The 20,337-nt window shown below is 44.2% G+C and overlaps 1 protein-coding gene across 4 annotated transcripts in view; it reads left to right on the top strand.

Annotated features, from left to right (window-relative positions):
- The first annotated feature begins 12,188 nt into the window (after nt 1-12,188).
- The window catches only part of sv2ca (synaptic vesicle glycoprotein 2Ca), a 181,340-nt gene continuing 173,191 nt past the window's right edge, over nt 12,189-20,337 (top strand). For all 4 annotated transcript variants that reach the window (XM_078563556.1, XM_078563540.1, XM_078563549.1 and 1 more), the window contains exon 1: nt 12,189-12,927. In XM_078563556.1, coding sequence (XP_078419682.1) covers nt 12,357-12,927 — 571 coding nt within the window. In that variant the 5' untranslated portion in view covers nt 12,189-12,356. The remainder of the gene's footprint in view (nt 12,928-20,337) is intronic.

Below are 20,337 nucleotides of genomic sequence, written 5' to 3'. Positions count from 1 at the left end.
TTAGCGGGGGACACATGTCAACACTCATTCTCTCACCGAGACTTTCACATCACCACCATCCCACCTGTCATGTTGCTCACACTCCATCCTCTGGCCCTTCTGGGGAGGGCTCACCACACACAGGGAACATGCATCTCACCCAACCTCTGCTTCATCCCTTCTAATCACATGCCTTTCTTTCTTCTTCATACAGGCAAAGCTGGCACACAACAGGCACGAGAGAGCGCAGACCGGGGGAGGGACGGCCGACATCACTGAGTGTGAGGGGGCTGCAGTCGAGCTGGCTGGGGAGGACAGAGATCGCTCCTGTGGGGTAGGGGAAAGTGGTCTCTCCCATCAACTGATCACAGCTCCATCACTTCATCAAATCCTGACAATCACAGTGAGTCACATGCAGTCTTATCTAGCTCATGCTTATTAGCTGAAAATTTATTTTCTATTTTCTAGGTACCTGCAGATCGAGGCCCCGAAGCCAGTCCAGCACCACCAGTGTGAGCCCCCAGACTACATCTGAAGAGTAAGCTCCGGAAGAACCATCACGGCACTCACATGCACCCTCCACCAGCCCAGAGACACACACATCGGTGAGGTACAGCTGTAGATTATGCTCAGCCTCCTTTCTATGTAACACCTCACCGACAAATCTCTGCAGCAGTCAGAGGCAGGGAGAGCCCAGGTCTCCGGCACTTGGAGGGCTGCTGGAGACCAGGCACCTGCTCAGTCCGAGTCAGATGATGAGCCTCTGGAAGCAGCCACCAACTCAATGCTGGAGATGCAACGACAGGCAGCAGAATGTCAGGCAGAGATTCGGCAGTCACTCAGCAGACTAGAGCCAATGATGGAGGAGTCCGTCCGCGTTCTGTCTGATGTTGTGGCTCTGATATGTGAGTGCCTCAAGCTCACCATGGGAAGGCTGGCAACCACCATGGAGACCTTGGTCCAACAGGTCTTGCCGAATTTGTGCTTGGCCCTGCACTCCATGGCCACACACCTTGGTGGGCACCATCAGGATATAGATGACATGGGGGTGAGGCACCTTGACCCCTCTCCAGGTGCACCAGATCACACACCAGTTGTACATTGATGGAATGGGAGCCCTTGCAGTTTATAAACATCATAGAGCCCGTATAGCCACATGGGTGTGGTCTATTGCACCCTGCACTCTTGGGAAATCTGAGATGATGGCAAAGCGGGCGAATCTCACAGCCTGGCTATCTTCATCCAGAGCAAACCTGATGTAATGATGGGCCTTCCTGTAAAGGGCATCTGTTACCTCCTTTATGCATCGATGTATTGCAGACTGAGAGATGCTGCACAGGTGCCCTGTTGATCCTTGGAAAGAACCAGAGGTCAAGAAATTGAGTGCAGTGGTCACCTTCAAAGCCACTGGTAGGGGATACCCTCCAACTCCACGTGGTGTCAGGTCTTCATGAAGAATGTGGCATATGTGATGTACCAGATCTCGGGACAAGTGCAGATGTGCACGGCATTACCTCTCACTCATTTGTAAATAGGAGACTCTTCTATGATAGACCCGAGGTCTGGCCCAGTTGTCTGGATCTCTCCTCCTGACCCTCCCGTACATGCTATGGTTCTGCTTGCCAGTATCCCTCCTGCTGGAGCTGTTCGCAGAGACTCCTCTCCCTCCTTCGCCTCCTCCATTGCATTTGGTAACCTGACAAAGGCAGCATTGAGCCCATATTTGCTTTTGCCTTCTCTCTGAAAGAAAAGGTCGAAGACATTAATGATTCAAGGGGCAAGAAAGTGAAGCTCAGGAGATGACATGATTGGTGACTATAAAGGCCCATAGTTTTTCCTGCCCTACTTGCATGGTGGCTGATGCCACCTTGTCCCTGAGACACCAGCACACACATCGAGGTGACCAAGATGGCATTGCAGATGTAACATCTTGAGCTCTGCGTGGGAAATGAAGCCACTGGCTTTCAGTGGCTTTCATCATAAGGAGGTATTCCTCCTTCCTAAGCAGACTCCTGCTCACTCCTGCAGCAACAAGAGGTTAGAGGGCAACCCCAGAAAGGGCCCCCCTCATGTTCACCCTTACCCCTCACTGCCATTCCATAGCCTTCCATCCCTGTTGCCCCCATCGTTTTCATCATCCCCACCCTCGCCTTACGCCGGTTGAAATGCTTGTTTCTGAAAGTGGAGGCCTGAATGAATACCACAGTACAGTGGTGTTCCTCGGGACAATGTAGACAAAGAGCAGGGGCAGACCAACACTATAGCCCCAGCAGTGTGACTTTCATCACAACAAGGCCCGAGCAGCACTATGGCTGCTAGGCTATGTATGTTCCACTCGCTCATACGATCAGCCATGATCATATTGAATGGTGGAGCAGGCTCGAAGGGCCGAATGACCTACTTCTGCTCCTATTTTCTATGTTTTTATATTTCTATGGACCAGCCATATAAATACTGTGGCTGCAGGAGCAAATCAGAGGCTGGAAATTCTGTGGAGAGTAACTCACCTCCTGACTCCCCAAAGCCTGTCCATCATCTACAAGGCACAAGTCAGGAGTGTGATGGAATGCTCCCAACTTGCCTGGATGAGTGCAGCTCCCAACAACACTCACAAAGCTCAACACCATCCAGGTCAAAGCAGTCTGCTTGATAGGCACCCCTTCCACCACCTTAAACATTCACTCCCTCCACCACCTGTGCGCAGTAGCAGCAGTGTGTACCATCTACAAGATGCACTGCAGCAACTCACCAAGGCTTCCCTGACAGCACCTTCCAAACCCATGACCTCTACCATCTAGAAGAACAAGGGCAGCAAATGCATGGGAACACCACCACCTGCACGTTCCCCTCCAAGTCACTCACCATCCTGACTTGGAAATATATCGCCATTCCTTCACTGCCGCTGGGTCAAAATCCTAGAACTTGCTCCCTAACAGCACTGTGGGTGTACCCACACCACATGGACGGCAGCGGTTCAAGAAGGCAGCTCACCACCATCTTCTCAAGGGCAATTAGGTTTGGGCAATAAATGCTGGCCTAGCCAGTGACGCTCACATCCAATGAACAAACAAAAAAGAGAAGACTCCCTGTAGCTTTAGGTACGCAGCCACTATAGTGAAGTTGACAACCCCTGTGTTTGTCAAACTTCATCCATGGCAAAGTTCACAAAAGTGGTGGCCTTGCAAAGCAAGGCATCGATGACCTGGGAAATGCTCATACTGGCAGCAGAATAGAGATTCTTGAGATGTCAGTAAGGAGATCTCCGTCCAAGAGGCTGCAGCTGTCAGCAATGAACTGCTGCGATCACCTGAGACACTATTAATCTGTCATATTGTGTAAGCTCTCCCTCTATCTGTGTACTCTGTGCTGAGGGTATCACCTCCTCTAAGCTGAAGCTCCCTGTCCATCCTCTTTGTCCTGTGGAGCAGCATGTGGCTGGGAGATGGCAGTTGCTGTTGTGGCAGCTCTTGGCGGTGCTGGAGTGGCTCCTATTGTTACTGCTGGTGGTGCTGGTGTAGCTCCTATTGTAACTACTGGCGGTGCTGGTGTGGCTCCTATTGTTACTGCTGGTGGTGATGGTGTGGCTCCTATTGTTACTGTTAGCAGTGCTGGTGTGGCTCCTATTGTTATTGCTGGTGGTGCTGATGTGGCTCCTATTGTTACTACTGGCAGTGCTGGTGTGGCTCCTATTGTTACTACTGGCAGTGCTGGTGTGGCTACTATTGTTACTACTGGTGGTGCTGGTGGGGTTCCTATTGTTACTGCTGGAGGTGCTGGTGTGACTCCTAGTGTTACTGCTGGCAGTGCTGGTGTGGCTCCTGTTGTTACTGCTCCTGGTGATGCTGGTGTGGCTCCAGTTGTTGCTGCTGGCATGGTTCCTATTGTTAATGCTGGTGGTGCTCGTGCTGTTCCTATTGTTACTGCTGGCAGTGCTGGTGTGGCTCCAATTGTTGCTCCTGGTGGTGCTGGTGTGGCTCCTGTTGTTGCTGCTGGCAGTGCTGCTATGGCTCCTATGGTTACTGATGGCAGTGCTGGTGTGCCTCCTATTGTTACTGCTGGCAGTGCTGGTGTGGCTCCTATTGTTACTGCTGGCAGTGCTGGTGAGCCTCCTATTGTTACTGCTGGCAGTGCTGGTGTGGCTCCTATTTTTACTGCTGGAGGTGCTGGTGAGTCTCTTACTGTTACTGCTGGAAGTGCTGGTGAGTCTCTTATTGTTACTGCTGGCGGTGCTGGTGTGTCTTCTATTGTTGCTCCTAGTGCTCGTGTGTCTCCTGTTGTTACTCCTGTTGGTGCTGGTGTGGCTCCTGTTGTTACTCTTGATGGTGCTGGTGTGGCTCCTATTGTTAACCCTGGTGGTGCTGGTGTGGCTTCTATTGTTACTGCTCCTTGCAGTGCTGGTGTGGTTTCTATTGTTGCTGCTGATGTGGCTCCTATTGTTTCTGCTGGTGGTGCTGGTGTGACTCCTGTTGTTACTGCTGGTAGTGCTGGTGTGCCTCCTATTGTTGCTGCTGGTGTGGCTGCTGTTATTGCTCCTGGCGGTGCTGGTGTGGCTCCTGTTGTTGCTGCTGGTGGTGCTGGTGTGGCTCCTAATTGTTGCTGCTGGCGGTGCTGGTGTGGCTCCTGATGTTGGTGCTGGTGGTGCTGCTGTAGCTCCTGTTGTTGGTGCTGGTGGTGCTGGTATGGCTCCTATTATTGCTCCTGTTGGTGCTAGCGTGGCTCCTATTGTTGCTCCTGGTGGTGCTGGTGTGGCTCCTATTGTTACTGCTTTTGGTGCTGGTGTGGCTGCTCCTTTTGTTTCTCATCAAGATACTGCTGCAGCAGTTGCTGTTGTGCTGCTGTAAAGGCTTACAGCAGGTAAATTGAAATGAAGGTGAGTAAACTCCAAGTTGGTTGAAAGTGCTTCCAAAAAAGTTGGACATGACCCTCAAAGTAGTGAATTTAGGCTCTCAGAACATACCCTGGAAGCACAAGCCTTTCACTAGGGCTAGACACAAACTTTGCAATTTCACCTTTACAGGGTTCTCAGCAAGTCAGTTTCATTAGATAAAAACAAAAAGCTAAAAGCTACTGCGGATGCTGGAAATCCAAAACAAAAACAAAATTACCTGGAAAAACAGTTTCATTGTTCCTCTGTGCTCTTTCCTCATTGACCCTGGTGGTTGCTGGTTGTCAAAGCTGCAAGGCTGGTTTAAATCCAGGGTTAATTGTCTGTCTGCATATTGTAATTACATACCTGACATCTGCACAGTGCTTCCCTGTTTATCTGCAAACCTGCCTGGGTTAAACCTGCAAGTAGACTGGTGACGTTGGGTTATGTTGGGTTCTTGACCTGATGCCAATTTTTGCACTGTATCCAAACCCCATGGCAGTTAAAATTCTGCTCTAAGTGTTTGATGGTCTCTTCATTCCTAGCCTGTTATTCTCCAGAAATCACCATTTATAGGCTCCTGTGCTGCTTGTTTGAGAAGTTGGATTCTTGAAGCTTTGTGCTGATTTGCAATTTGCTTGAGTGTTTGACTTTTTATACTACCATTCCTGCATTATCAATTTTATATTCCTGCTGTTGTTTGCTGCTGCACTTTATGATGGAATCACACTGCTCAGTCTGGGCATTGCACTCAGCTTTCCAGGGGCTGTTTGGATATAGAGAGGAAGTTCAGGTAGAGAACAAAAAGGCAGGTGTACTTACACCTCAGATGCCTGTTCACATTCGGCCCATGAACCAAGTTTTCAGACTCAGGGATATTTACCTGAATATGTTTGAGCAGACCTACCATTAATATTACATTTACTGTGTCCTGGCATCCATTATTGTCAACATAACATTGATCTTTTATACAGCTGGGTTCTTTTAAGCCAACATTGATGAAATTTGCCATATTTGTCAGACTTCATCAACTAATGCAGGTGACGAAAGGTTTGTTTTTCAGGGAAGAATCTTTGGATTGGTTTCTGGGCCATTTCTGAATAGACTTGAAGTGACGCAGACTTGAAAGAATTTGATGGGCATCTGGTTTAGACATTCACCGTCAGATCTAGCTGGAACGCATAAAGCACTATGGGGTCCTGCCCTTAAATAAAAGCAGAAAGTGCTGGAAAAAAACACAGCAGATCTGGCAGCATCTGTGGAGAGAGAAACAGAGTTAACATTTGAAGTTTGTATGACTTCTTCTGTCCTGCTCTTTGGTCTGCTAATACTGCTCACTTTTCCAGGATCATCCTGGAATGCAAAGACATCCCTTGCCTTCTTCTTGTCTTCTTAAGAACCATCTTCTTAAGCCCCTCTCCCCTTCACCCTCAGCTCCAACAACAAATGCAAGGAGCTCATGGACTTCTTTGTCACAAAGATCAAGATCGCCTAATCAGCTGCCTCTAATGCTTTCCTCCCTTCTACTAGCCCACTGGCCAAACATCCTCTAAAGTTGCCCACTGCCCCAGCCCTGCACTCATTAGTTCTTTTCTATCTTCCCCTATGCCCTCTCCGAGCTCATCTTGCCCATGAGACCCACCTCCTCCTCCCTCAACCCTGTACCCAATTATCTGCTGACTATGAAACTTCCTCTCCTTAGTCCCCTTTTTAGATGTTAAAGGTTCTTTCTGCAGGTGCAATCCCTCTCTCCTTTAAATCTGTCGTCATCACTCCTCTCTTCAAAAAACAACTCTTCACATCACTATTCTTGCAAACTACCATCCCACCTCCAATCTCCCTTCCCTCTCTAAAGTCCTTGCCTCCCAAATCTGCACCCATCTTTCCAGAACTCCATATTTGGATCTCTCCAATCAGGTTTGCACCTCTGCACAGTACCTAAACAGATTCTTATCAAAATCCCAAGTGACATTCTTTGTGACTGTGACAAAGGTAAACTATCCCTCCTTATCCTTCTCGACCCATCTGCAGTCGTTGACCACACCATCCTCCTCCAAAACCTCTCCTCTGTTGTCCACCTGGGTGTGACTGTTCTCATTTGGTTCCATTCTTATTGAGCCAGAGCATCACTTGCAATGGCTTCCCTTCCCACTCTCACACCATTCGCTCTGGCACCCCAAGGATCTATCCTTGGCCCCCTCCTCTTTCTAATCGAGAAGCTTCCCCTCAGCGACATCATCCAGAAGCACAGCGTTAGTTTTCACATGTATGCTAACGATATCCAGCTCCACCTTACCGCCAAATCTGTGGATTTCTCCATTGTTGCTAGATTATCCCACTGCTTACCAACATTCAGCGCTGAAAGAGCAGAAATTTCCTCCAATTAATTTCGGAAGACTGAAGCAATCACTTTCAGTCCCCACTCCAAAATCCAATTCCTTGTTACTGACTCCATCCCTCTCCCTGGTAACAGTCTGAGACTAAACAAATCTGTTTGCAAACTTGGTGACACATTTAACCCCAAAAAGAGCTTCCACCCTCATACTCACGCCATCACTAAGACTGCCTATTTCCGCCTTTGTAACAGCACTTGACTTTGCGCCATCCCAGCTCATCTGCTTCTGAAACTCACTCAAGTTTTCATTACCTCGAAATTTGACTATTTCAATGCGCTGTTGCTGGTCCTCCACTTCCTACTCTCCATAAACATAGTCATACAAAACTCTGTTTCCTATCCTTACTCGCACCAGGTCCCATTCACCCATTACCCCTGTGCTTTCTGGCACCCGGTCAAGCAACACTTTGGTTGTAAAATTCTCATCTTTATTTTCAAATCCCTCCATTGCTGTGCCCCTCCCTATCTCTGTAATCTCCTCCAGTTCCTCAATCCCCTGAGATATCTGCAGTCATCTAATTTTGTCCTCGTGAGCATCCTTAATTTTAATTGCTCCACTATTGGTTGCTGTGCCTTCAACTTCCTTAACCCTAAGCTGTGGAATTCCTTCCATAGCCCACTCCAACTCTTTACCTCTTTTCTTCCTTGAGGGGACTTGACAGGCTGTCGAAAGGCTGTTTCCCTGTGTGGGAGAGACTAGAACTACGGGCACAACTTAAAGTTAAGGGGTCTTCCATTCAAGATGGAGATGAGAAGATATTTTTTCTCTTAGAGGGTCGTGAGTCTTTAGAAATCTCTTCCCTGGACAGTGGTGAGGCAGGGCCTTTGAATTTTTTCAAGGCAAATATAGATAGATTCTTGACTAACAAGGGAGTCAAAAGTTATCGCAGGTAGGCAGGATATGGCATTGAGGCCACAATCAGATCAGTCATGATCTTATTGAATTCAGGAGCAGGCTTGAGGGGCTGAGCAGCCTACTCCTGCACCTAATTCGCATGTTTGTATGTTTAAGACACTCCTTAAAACCTACCCCTTTGACCAAGCTTTTGGCCATCTGCCCTAGTACTGCCTTATATGGCCAGGTGTCTAATTTTCTTTACTGCACTCCTGTGGGACATTTTATTATGTTAAAGGCACTATATTAATATAACTGCTATTGTTCATGTCATGTGAATTTGTCAAAAAATGCAGCAGTTCTGTGACCAATTGAATTTGTTTCCCTTTGCCAGTCACCAGTTTATTATTAAAGCATTGCAGATATTGTAGTTTTGGTGTAAAGGTTTGAAGGATTTTGCTAATGCTTTCCATACAGTATTGCTAATACTACACCTGGTTAGAGCTCAGTGTTTGGTGTATTATTATTACAGGCATTCATTTAACTTTAGATGCCCAATTATTGTCAGTATTTGGCACTCTTCCTGAGGCCAGAGAGTTTCCTTCTCACCTGTTCCTATGGCCCATTTATGTGGGGAGCTGCAGTTACTCTGTGGGCTATTTCTCATGCACATTGGTTCACAGGAGAAGCTTGTATCTGCCTCAAAATTGGCACCTACTTCCGTTATATCTCCTCCAATAATACAACAGCACACTCAGTGTCCCCTCATCAAAGGTGCCAATTCCAGTACTTGGCCCTTGGAACACTTTATTTTCTTGTCTGCAGTTAGCAGAATTGGCACCATCAATTGAAAGGAAAAACAGTTCTTTACGGGAAATAATGCTTATAGAGATGCTGCACTCCTTACCTCCTACTCACTTGCAATCACTGTACCCTATGCACATGTGTACTTGTGACAATTATGTGTATTAGGCTATGTGAAATGTTGCCCTGAAGTTTATATTATGACTCAAAAACAATTGATGATACATGTTTTCAACTGTCATAGCCTTGCTTCTTCAGTTTGATGTGTGGGTTGTGATATTTTGACAGTTGAAAAGCAACCCTGGGAGGTTGAGGCACAGCAGAAATTCCCTTTGGTAACCAGATCCTAGAGCTGTCCAGAGTGCTGAATTCCGGACCTCTATGAACAAGGCAGCCAATTCCATAGGGCGGAAAAAGGATCTTCAATTAGAAATGAAACAAACTAGTGTTACGTTTTAAATGTTCTTAATCCTGCATACCTGATGTGATGCTGTTTTATGTGTAGTCCAATAGAGATAATTATATTCTCATTAGTAAGCCATAGATAACAGTAATTAAGAAGTACAAGATAGATTAAGGACATTTTGCCTATAAAGCTGTAGAACAGATTATCTTAAAAACATAGGCATCCACTGCAAATTATTGGCCCTGTCACTCAATCTTTCCCATTGGACTGTTTAACTTTTGATTATGTTATTCCCAGGCAGGCATTTAAAGCAGTTGTTTTTTCAAGATCATTATTATTCAATGGAGAGTTATTATTATTATACAATGGAGACTCCTTTCATAAAGCTGTCTTTGGAGCCCTAGAAAAAGCAGGTGACTTTCCACAGTTATGTCAGACAGCCTTAGAAAAGCTGCCCGCTGCCTTAATATAAGTATATTACTGGTTTATTAGAAAATTCCAATGGATTTGGCTGGTGTTTTCTGAATGTTTCAGGAGTATAGATGCACCCAGCTACTCCAGTATGACTCCTATAAATTAAAAAGCTACATAAATTTAATGAAATGAGAGGAGACAAAATAAACACCCATAAGATTTAATGAAGATTTGAAAAGCAACTGCTGTTTGATGCATTGATGTCATCTGTGAATGCATCAGAAATAGTTCATTCTATTTAGCATTGGCTGACCAAGACTTCTACTGGGAGGCATAAAGTTACTTCTTCCATGACACTGTTTCATTTCAGTAGACAAGTGTGTGGAAATAGCATGCCAAGCAGAGCGTGAATCAAAACCACTTGTCTCATCAACTCCTCTGCCAGATTTTAACAAGCTATCATTTAAGCAGTGGATGTGACATGTATCTGAACCTGTAACACATGGCTGTTGTGATAAACAAAGGCCAAGACAACTAAACCACACTTTGCTTTTGTGTACTTTAGCAAATCAATGCCTAAAAGGCTGCAACGTTTAAAAAGTTAATTCTTTTCATCATGGGGAAACAGTCAACTAGGGCACAGTTTGACTATGACTGGACTTTCCCTTGTTTTCTATATCCACATTTTTCCTTTCCAAACATATCAAGTTTTGATTTTATGAGCTAAATACACAGTTTGCTTCTGAAATATTGTAGTGCCCTCAAATCTGAAAGATTTGTGATTTTTCCTTTTAGTTACAACAAAATGTACTTTTATTCAGTCAGTTCCATGCAGTGTCATTTTTATATTTTTCTCTCTGCAGTTATTTTTGTTATATTTTCCAAGTAACATTGCTGTTTGTAATGAAAATACATCACTTTCAATTTCCAACTAGTCATATTCACTAGCATAATCCAAATTCCACGCCACTGGGAAATCAAACACATTCTGTGAAAATAAGAAATTCTTCCAAATGTTATTTTGGTTAAGGAGTTGTTATGTGGAAAATCATAAGGATTGTCTGTAAAGGCAAGAAAATTCTACTTAAATCACGTTTCCTCAAAATGTAGAATAATTCAGGAAAATTATAAAAATAATGCTCTAAATGTTTTTCTTTTATCCCACCAGACTCTCCATTCAATCGGTCGACTCCTGCTGCAGCTTCTCCTCTCACATCTTGGCTGATCCTTTGCTCTCACTGCAGGTAATAGCATTTCAATCCATGGTTGAAAATAGAAATTCCATCATGATCGGAAGTAGATTACAAGAAAAATAATCTGAGGACAGGAAAATATCATGCATTTCAACTTATTACTATTAACTCTTTAATATCAACTAAATTAATATTGTTAAGTATATATTCTTGAGTAGTGTGTATATATTAAGTAAATTGATATTAATTAATCTCTAACAAGAGAGGGTCCAATTTTGTAGAGAGTTTGGAGTTTAGAAGATTGAGAGGTGATCTTATTGAAATATGTATGATCATGAGGGGACTTGACAGGGTGGATGCTGAAAGGATGTTTCCTCTTGTGGGAGAGACTAGAACTAGGGGACACAGTTTAAAGATAAGGGGCCCCCCATTTAAGACAGAGATGAGAAGAAATTTTTTCTCTCAGAAGGTCATGAATCTTTGGAACTCTCTTCCCCAGAGAGTGGTGCAGGCAGGGTCAATGAATATTTTTAAGGCAGAAGTAGATAGATTCTTGATTAGCAAGACAGTCATAGGTTATCAGGGGTAGGAATAATGTGGAGTTGAGGTCACAATCAGATCAGCCATGATCTTAATGAATGGCGGAGCAGGCACAAGTGGCCGAATGGCCTACACTTACTCCTAATTCATATGTTCGTATGTACCTCCTCTCCACATATCATCACTGAATTCCCCACTATCAATATCCTGGGTGTTATCATTGATTAAAAACTTAATTCTACCAGCCATATAAATACTGTGGCTACAAGAGCGGGTCAGAAGTTGGGTATCCTGTGGTGAGTAACTTACCTCTACCACATAGAAGAACAAAGGCAGCAAGCACATGGGAACACCACAACCTGCAAAATCCCCTCCAAGTCACACACCATCCTGACTTGGAAATACATCATTGTTCATTCACCGCCACTGCGTTAAATCCTGGAACTCCCTTCCTAACAGCATTGTGTGGTGTACCTACTGCACATGGACTGCAGTGGGATCAAGAAGGAGGCTCATCACCACCTTCAAAAGGACAATTAGTGATGGGCAATAAATGCTTGCCTTGCCAGTGTTACCCACATCAAGTGAATGAATAAAAAGTATATTTTTTGTTTTCTGCTCACTGTGAGATCTCATTTTAAGTCAATCAATTTAACTGCTATGGTATTATGTCTGAACATTTTTTTCCACTCATTTTTGTAGGGCCCAGGTGGTGGGAATATAACAAAATCAAAATCGTCAATAACTAACTGGTGACACAGAAAACTCAAGTGCTAAACCCCTGAGCTTTTTGAGTGTGTCAATTAAAAACTGAATGCTAGAAGCCCAAACCCAAGGTTCCAAATTTGGACTGTATTTTCTACTTTCTGTATCATCTGATTCAGTCTGTTCACTGAAGGAAGACATCTAAGATTGGGGAGAGGATGGATGATGCTTACAGGGACAGGACTACCCTGATGAGGGGTGCCAAAGACATTGCCAAGGAAGTTAAGAAGCAAACAGTTAAGAAAGCAAACATAGGAGCAGACCACAGACAGACTGAATACAGCAAGACATCTTATGCTAATTTTCAAGATGACGAAGGCTACAACTACCATGGAGGGACATATGGAGAGGAACCTCATGAAGATGAAGGATCAAGTGATGCTACTGAAGGCCACGATGAAGAAGATGAGATTTATGAAGGGGAGTATCAGGGAATCCCAGATGTGGGTCAGAGGAAGGAGAACCAGGTAGCGATAGGACAACCTGTCTCAGATGAGTACAAGGACCGTGAGGAGCTAGATGCTGAGAGGAGGGCTGACGAGGAGGAGCTGGCACAACAGTATGAGCTGATCATTCAGGAGTGTGGGCATGGCCGCTTCCAGTGGGCACTATTCTTTGTGCTGGGATTGTCTCTCATGGCAGATGGAGTGGAGGTGTTTGTGGTGGGTTTCGTCCTGCCAAGTGCCGAGACAGATATGTGTGTAGAAAACTCCAGTACAGGATGGCTGGGTGAGTACCTAAATTGATCTTTATTTCTTTCCATTTTTCTCAAGAGCAAGGCTGTATGCCATCATTTTTTATAACTTTCACTCAGTTTTATTATTTTGACAATATTACAATGGCTTTCCCATCATTCAACTGTTTGAAAGAAATTAGTATTAGTAAAAAAAATAATGCTGGAGAAATTAATAGGACTGAAAGTTGATAAATCCCCAGGGCCTGATAATCTACATCCCAGGGTACTAAAGAAGGTGGTCATGGAAATAGTGGATGCATTAGTTGTCATCTTCCAAAATTCTGTAGATCCTGGAACAGTCCTGGCAGATTGAAGGGTGGAAAATGCAACCCCCAATATTTAAAAAAGGAGGGAGGGAGAAAACAGGGAATTACAGACTAGTTAGCCTAACATCAATAATAGGGAAAATGCTAGAATCTATTATAAAGGATGTGATAACAGGACACTTAGAAAATATGAACAGGATTAGACAAAGTCAGTATGGATTTATGAAATGGAAATCATGTTTGACAAATGTACTGGAGTTTGAGGACATAACTAGCAGAATAGATAAAGAGAACCAGTGGATGTGGTGTATTTTGGATTTTCAGAAAGCTTTTGATAAAGTCCCACATAAGAGGTTAGTGTGCAAAATTGAAGTACATGGGATTGAAGGTAATATATTGGCATGGATTGAGAATTGGTTAGCAGACAGGAAACAGAGAGTAGGAATAAATGGGTCTTTTTCGGAGTGGCAGGCGGTGACTAGTGGGGTATGAGAGGGCTCAGTGCTTGGGACCCAGCTACTCACAATATACATCAATGATTTGGATGGGGGAACCAAATGTAATATTTCAAGTTTGTTGACGACAAAAAACTGGGTGGGAATGTGATGAGGAGGATGTAAAGAGGCTTCAAGGCGATTTAGACAAGTTGAGTGAGGGGAAAAATACATGGCAGATGCAGTATAACGTAGATAAGTGTGAAGTTATCCATTTTGCCAGGAAAAATGGAATGGCAGAGTATTATTTAAATGGTGATAGATTGGGAAATGTTGATGTAGAAAGGGGCCTGGGTGTCCTTGTACACCAATCACTGAAAGCAAGCATGCAGGTGCAGCAAGCAGTTAGGAAGGCAAATGGTATGTTGGCCTTCATTGCAAGAGGATTTGAGTTCAGGGGCAAGCATGTCTTACTGCAGCTGTACAGGGCCTTGGTGAGACCACACCTGGAGTACTGTGTGCACTTTTGGTCTCCTTATCTAAGAAAGGATATATTTGCCATAGAGAGAGTGCAACGAGGATGCACCAGACTGATTCCTGGGATGGCAGGATTGTCAGGTCGACTTGGCCTGTACTCACTGGAGTTTAGAAGGATGAGAGGGGATCTCCTTGAAACGTATAAAATTCTGACAGTGTTGGACAGTTTGGATGCAGGGATGATGTTTCCTCTGGCTGTGGGCCTAGAACAAGGGGTCATAGTCTCAGGATATGGGGTAGACCATTTAGGACTGAGATGAGGAGAAATTTCTTCACTCAGAGAGTGGTGAACCTGTGGAATTCTCTACCACAGAAGGCTATGGAGGCTAAGAAGGAAATAGATTTCTAAACACTAAAGGCGTCAAGGGATATGGGGAGAGAGCAGGTGTATGCCGTTGAGATAGACGATCAGCCATGATCATATTGAAGATCAGCCATGATCATATTGAATGGCGGAGCAGGCTCGAGGGGCCAAATGGCCTACTCCTACTCCTGCTCCTAATTTCTATGTTTCTATGTTGACAAAAACATAAATAGAAGTATAAAATGTGATATTGCTTCTTGGTGTTATAAATGACTGTCTGAGGTGATCAGGGGAATGTATTAAATGGCTATAACTCCACAGGGGGTTTCATACAAAACCACTGGTTAAGTGATTTGTGTTCATTTCTTAAAAAAAAACAGCCTATTGAAAATATTGTTTAAACAAAACTTTGAATACATTTTCAACAGTGATTATTTTGGAGACAATGCTAAAATATGCAAAAGAAATGCTGACCATAACAGCAATTCCATGATGCATGGACAAGTACTGTGTTGTCTTTCAAACAAAAATTGTACAGTTTGTAAATATTTGAATAGAATTTCAACTTTTAACAATGAATTGCTTCACATTGTTACACTAACATTTGGCCACAAAATGGTTACTTGTAGCACCAGTGGATGCTACAGAGTGGGCAGAGAAAAGGCAAATTGAATTCAGTCGGGAAAGATGTGAGGTAATGCATTTGGGAAGGCAAATAAATCAAGGGAATACTCAATAAATGGGAAGTTATTGAGAGGGGTTAAGGAAGTGAGAGACCTTGGAGTGCATGTCCACAGGTCCTTGAAGGTGGCAGGACAGGTGGACAAGGTGGTTAAGAAAGCATATGGAATGCTTTCCTTTATTGGGCGAGCTATTGAATACAAAAGCGAGGATGCAATGATGGGACTGTATAAAATGCTAGTTAGGCCACAGCTGGAATTTTGTGTAGAGTTCTGGTCGCCACATTACAGGAAGGACATAATTGGTCTGGAGAGAGTGCAGAGGAGACGTACAAGAATGTTGCCAGGGCTTGAAAATTGCAGCTGTGAGGAGAGATTGGATAGGTTAGGGTTGTTTTCCTTAGGACAGAGGAGGCCAGGCGGTGACCGAATTGAAGTGTACAAAATTATGAGAGGCAAAGATAGAGTAGGCAGGAAAGACTTATTTCCCCTAGCTGAGGGGTCAGTTACCAGGGATCATAGATTTAAGGTGATTGGTAGAAAGATTAGAGGAGACATGAGGAAAAGCTTTTTCACCCAGAGGGTGGTGGGCATCTGGAATTCACTCCCTAAGTTGGTGGTTGAGGCTGAAATGCTCAACTCATTTAAAAGGTACCTGGACCTGCATCTGAACTTCTGTAATCTGCAAGGCCACAGACCAGGTGTTGGAAAGTGAGATTAAAATGAGCGGCCAGTTTCTTTTTTCTCTTTTTGGCCAGTGCAGACACGATGGGCTGAATGGCCTCTTTCTGGATCATAACTTTCTATGGTTCTATGGTCCTATCTCTCTGATAATTAATGAAAATATTTAACACTTAGGTACACATGGGCATGTACACTTACACACAGGCTGGATTGCACACACACATTTTCCCCACTGCTGGATAAACTCCAACTATTCTATGTTTTAAGCTGGGAATTTTCAGGTGCTTACTGAGTGAATCTATCCAAGCTATGGCTGTACAAATTGTATTTGTCTCATAATATAGGAGAAGGCTATTTTCCAGCATACATGAGGAGGGAAAGTCACTCCATTAATATGCTGGAAAGAGCCAATGGTGGGGACAAGGGGAACATTCTACAAAAGCAAGACAGTACAACAATCAGGGATAAATCTTCACAGAAACTCCACTTACTACCTGCTCCAAGTTCTATTCATTGGGCCCTCTTGTAGTATTGTCAGCGAAATATTGGCTATTATTATTATTAATGTTAAATCTACAGTGTAAATAATTTGATAGGGTCAGCTTCGCACAATTGCAGTGCTCTTGCCTCTGAGTTAAAAGGCTGTGTGTTCTATTCCAGAACTTGAGTATGCAATCTAGGCTGTTACTTGAGTGCAGTACTGAAGAGGTACTGCATTGTTGGGGATGCCATTTTTTGGACGAAACCTTAAATCAAGATTCTTGTCTATCTGTTCTGATGGATATAAAAGATCCCATGGCAATTTTCAAAAGTCATCCTAGCTGAGATTCATCCAGCACCATCAAGACAGAATATCTCATTGCTGCTCATGAAACCTTTCTGGACAGAAAATGCCTGATACGTTTGTCTAAATAGCAACAATGACTACACTAAAAGTCATTCATTGCCTATAATGCTTTGGGATATACAGAGGATGTGAGAGTTGCTATAAAAATGCAGGTTCTTTCTTTCACCATTTTTGCTCTTCTATTGGTGGAATAATGCTCCTCTGCAGCTTCTCCAATGACTCTCCAAGATTATTCAATAAATAGCTGAGCTGAGGGACCACTTTGATCTTTGTGGTCTGAGCTAAGTTACTCATCTGAGCTAACAGAGAATTAGCTAGAGCTCGCTTCAGTGGGGTCAAGTTAGTCAGGGAGCAATAAAAGGATTTGATATCCAACTCCTGGTAACCATCAATATTCCTTGAAAGAGGAGCAAACATGTGGAGAATTGGACTTGCAATACTCCCTGACACTTAGGGCAGAATTTTCTGCCTGTTGGGCGGGCGGGCCTGACCCAATCTCTGCCGAACGGGGAGCCGATCCCCACCGGAGAAGCAGGCCCCGCCGCCATTTTACGTGGGCAGGCCAATTAAGGCCTGCCCAGCGTGACATCCGGCGGGAAGCGCTATGCACTTCCTGTGCGGGCGGGGGGTTGGGGATTTCCCACAAGTGAGAGTGCGCTCTTTCGCGCATGCGCACGAAAGAGCGCACATCTCCCTGAGGCTAAGTGCTGCTGTCAATGATTCTGTCAATGGCCTCAATTGGCCATTGACAGGTCGGCGGGCCCGCAGCAGATTTTGCAGTGCCCCCGCCTTCCTGAATATTTAAATGGGCCGGGATGACGTTAGGGGTTCCGCCCAATGTCATCCCGCATCATTTTACGCTTCGGCGAGCGGGCCCCGCCCCCTGCTCGCCGACAGCAAAATTCTGCCCTTAGTGTTTTGCAGACAGTCAAAGTCAGGACTGAAGTGAATGCTTGCTTGGGTGAAGGGCAGAACAGAAGAAGGGATGGGGAAAAAAACTGAAAAGAAAGTTCCTTTAGATGAACAGTGAATAGCTGTTTTAGATTTAGATTTAGCTACAAATGGCTCCCCCGTTCAGGTTTATCTTTATGCTTCTGCATCTGGAATGAAATAATGCAATATGTGCTTGTCCCCGTTCTGGTTTTAGTCATGATGCAACAACGTTTCCTTGCCTCACTTGCTAGGAGATGCAAAAAAAAACCAGATAATTGTAGTGAACTTAGGAGTCCTCTTCCAAAAGTTCATTTCCAACCCCTGATGGGAAAACAGGCACCCACAGAGGCACCATACCATTCACCTCAGAATAATTTATCCCCATCTCCATATTGCCTTCTTGAAGGATTGCAAAGTCTTCATTCACCTTTGCTGTAATCGCGTTCCCTAGGTTGATCATCCTTTGGATAAAGTAAAACTTCTGGACTTTTAACTCCACTCCCTACTTCCTCTGTTTAAATAGGTGTAACCCTTAGTTCGCTCCAAGCCCATAGCCGTAAACATGCCACATCCATACTGTTCTTACGGTTAGCAACTAAAAATAGCTGGATGAGTTTCTTCCCACAAAGTCTCCACTCATTTTCACTGAGTGAAAACAAATACATAATTTCTACCTTCATAGTTCAAAGATCTCAGGCCATGGGTCATTTTGTTGTCCCTCATTGCACCTTCATCAAAGTCCGTTCTTGTTTAGTAGGGTCAAAACTGGACACAGTGAAGACTTACCAAAATCTTGTATAAGTCTAGTATTGTGGTCTTAGCTTGTAATGAAAGTCTTGTCAGTGTAGCTGGGATCTTGCTTGCCTTGGCTGGAGGCTGCTGACACTGCACTTCAGCATTGTGGGAATGGCCAGTGCTCAGTCCAAAGACATTCTCCCTTCCAGTTAACTTTAACCAATACTCATGTTATATTCTATGTTTTTGTTAAGTGTGCCTCTGTGCATAACTGCACAGTTACCAATAGCAAAGGGCACACTGCTTGGATATTCATCCCAAAACTGGGCTACAATAACAGGATTTTGCCATGCTTTGGTAAGACCTCCGTTGGAGTTCTGTCCCCACCAGTTGATCCCTGTCAATCTTGTGATCACCCCTCCATTCTTTCCAAGTCCACTTGGGGTAATCCAAAATGAGGGGTCACTCAGGAGAAGCTTCTTTACCCATGGAATGGTTAGAATGTAAAACCTGCTACCACATGGATTAGATGAAGTGAATAGCATAGATTAATTTAAGGGGACTCTAAATAAGTGCATGAGGGAGAAAGGAATAAAAGGATAAGCATATAGAGCTAGATGAAATAGGGTGGGAAGAGGCTTTCGTGGAGCACAAACACGGCATAGGCCGGTTGACCGAATGATCTGTTCTGTGCTGCAACTTCCATGTAATGCTATGTAATTTGCAATTTATTTTATTGTCACAGCTTTCATACACAATTTGGTGCCATCTGGAATTTGTACTGCTTATGCCTCCTTTAGATCAATAATGAATATACATTGGATAGAAAGTTACCCAGGGCTGAATTCTGAGGCAAACTATTTAGGACCAAAGCCTATGTCGGGGTCTACATGCTGAGAGTGAAGTTATGACCAGAGCCTGCCCCAAACAAGGTCACCTGCAGTAGAGGGAACTCAGTCAGGGGAGAGTTCCCAAGCTGGGGTTTTCCTTTCACCTGACCTGGCAGAATAACAGCGGCCGTTATCCCCATAAAATGAGGCATATTGACAGATGGAGAGGCGCATGGAGGCCTTGGCCTAATTGGGCTAGAGCTCCAAAAAAAAAAACGGCAAGCTCTTGGGTTGATTGGCCTCCTCTGTACAAGGCCATCAGTCACTTGGAGATTTGAAACTGTGGCTGGGCTGCTGCTGTTTGCACAAGTGACAGGTCTCAGCTGTGCCTGCTTCCCTGTTATATCAGGTACATAAGTTGTACCCCTACTGGCAATATACTCATACTCTGGCAAGGATAGGAACAAAGGTCACTGTCGGGCACATCCCAGCACTTAGAGTGGAACATCAGCCCTGCGGATTTTTGGTCCTATTCTTTAATACAACAATGAAATGCAGTATCTATTAATGAACCTCTTAAACAAAATGTATTGCTCAGTCCAGCAATGAAAATACATGCTTCACAACAGACTGCGACATTTCCAAGGGCCAGAAGCCATGTATTAGAAATGAAGCGATGAAATTAAGCTGAACAAAGTTTGCCCATGTCAGACCCTAGCTGCCAAAAGCTTTGGAGCTCTAACAATGTAAAGGACTGCTGGGCTGGAATTGGACTCAATTCTACTGTTTGTGCACAAGGGAATAGTTAATCAAAGTGTATAAAATAGATCTTTGTATTTCACAGGTTAGGTTAATATCACAGCTTGCAACACAGTAAACAATGGTTCACAATATAGTGAGGAACTGAATTCAGATTCTGTGACATCAGAATTGTACCTTTGGAATTGTACCCTTTATTTTGTTTTACTTCTCTTCGTTCTTCCTACCACAATGTATCACTTCATACTTCTCTGAATTAAATTTAATCTGCCACATGTCCACCCATTCCACCAGCCTGCCCATGCTTTCTTGAAGACTATAACTATCCTCCCCACAGTTCACAATTCTTCCAAGTTTGTGTTATCTGCAAATTTTGAAATTTTGTCCTGCACAC

The sequence above is a fragment of the Cetorhinus maximus genome, chromosome 2 (genome assembly GCF_964194155.1).
Source record: "Cetorhinus maximus chromosome 2, sCetMax3.hap1.1, whole genome shotgun sequence".
Classification (NCBI taxonomy): domain Eukaryota; kingdom Metazoa; phylum Chordata; class Chondrichthyes; order Lamniformes; family Cetorhinidae; genus Cetorhinus; species Cetorhinus maximus.
The sequence above is the reverse complement of the archived record's forward strand: the minus strand, read 5'-3'. Positions and strand labels throughout refer to the sequence as shown.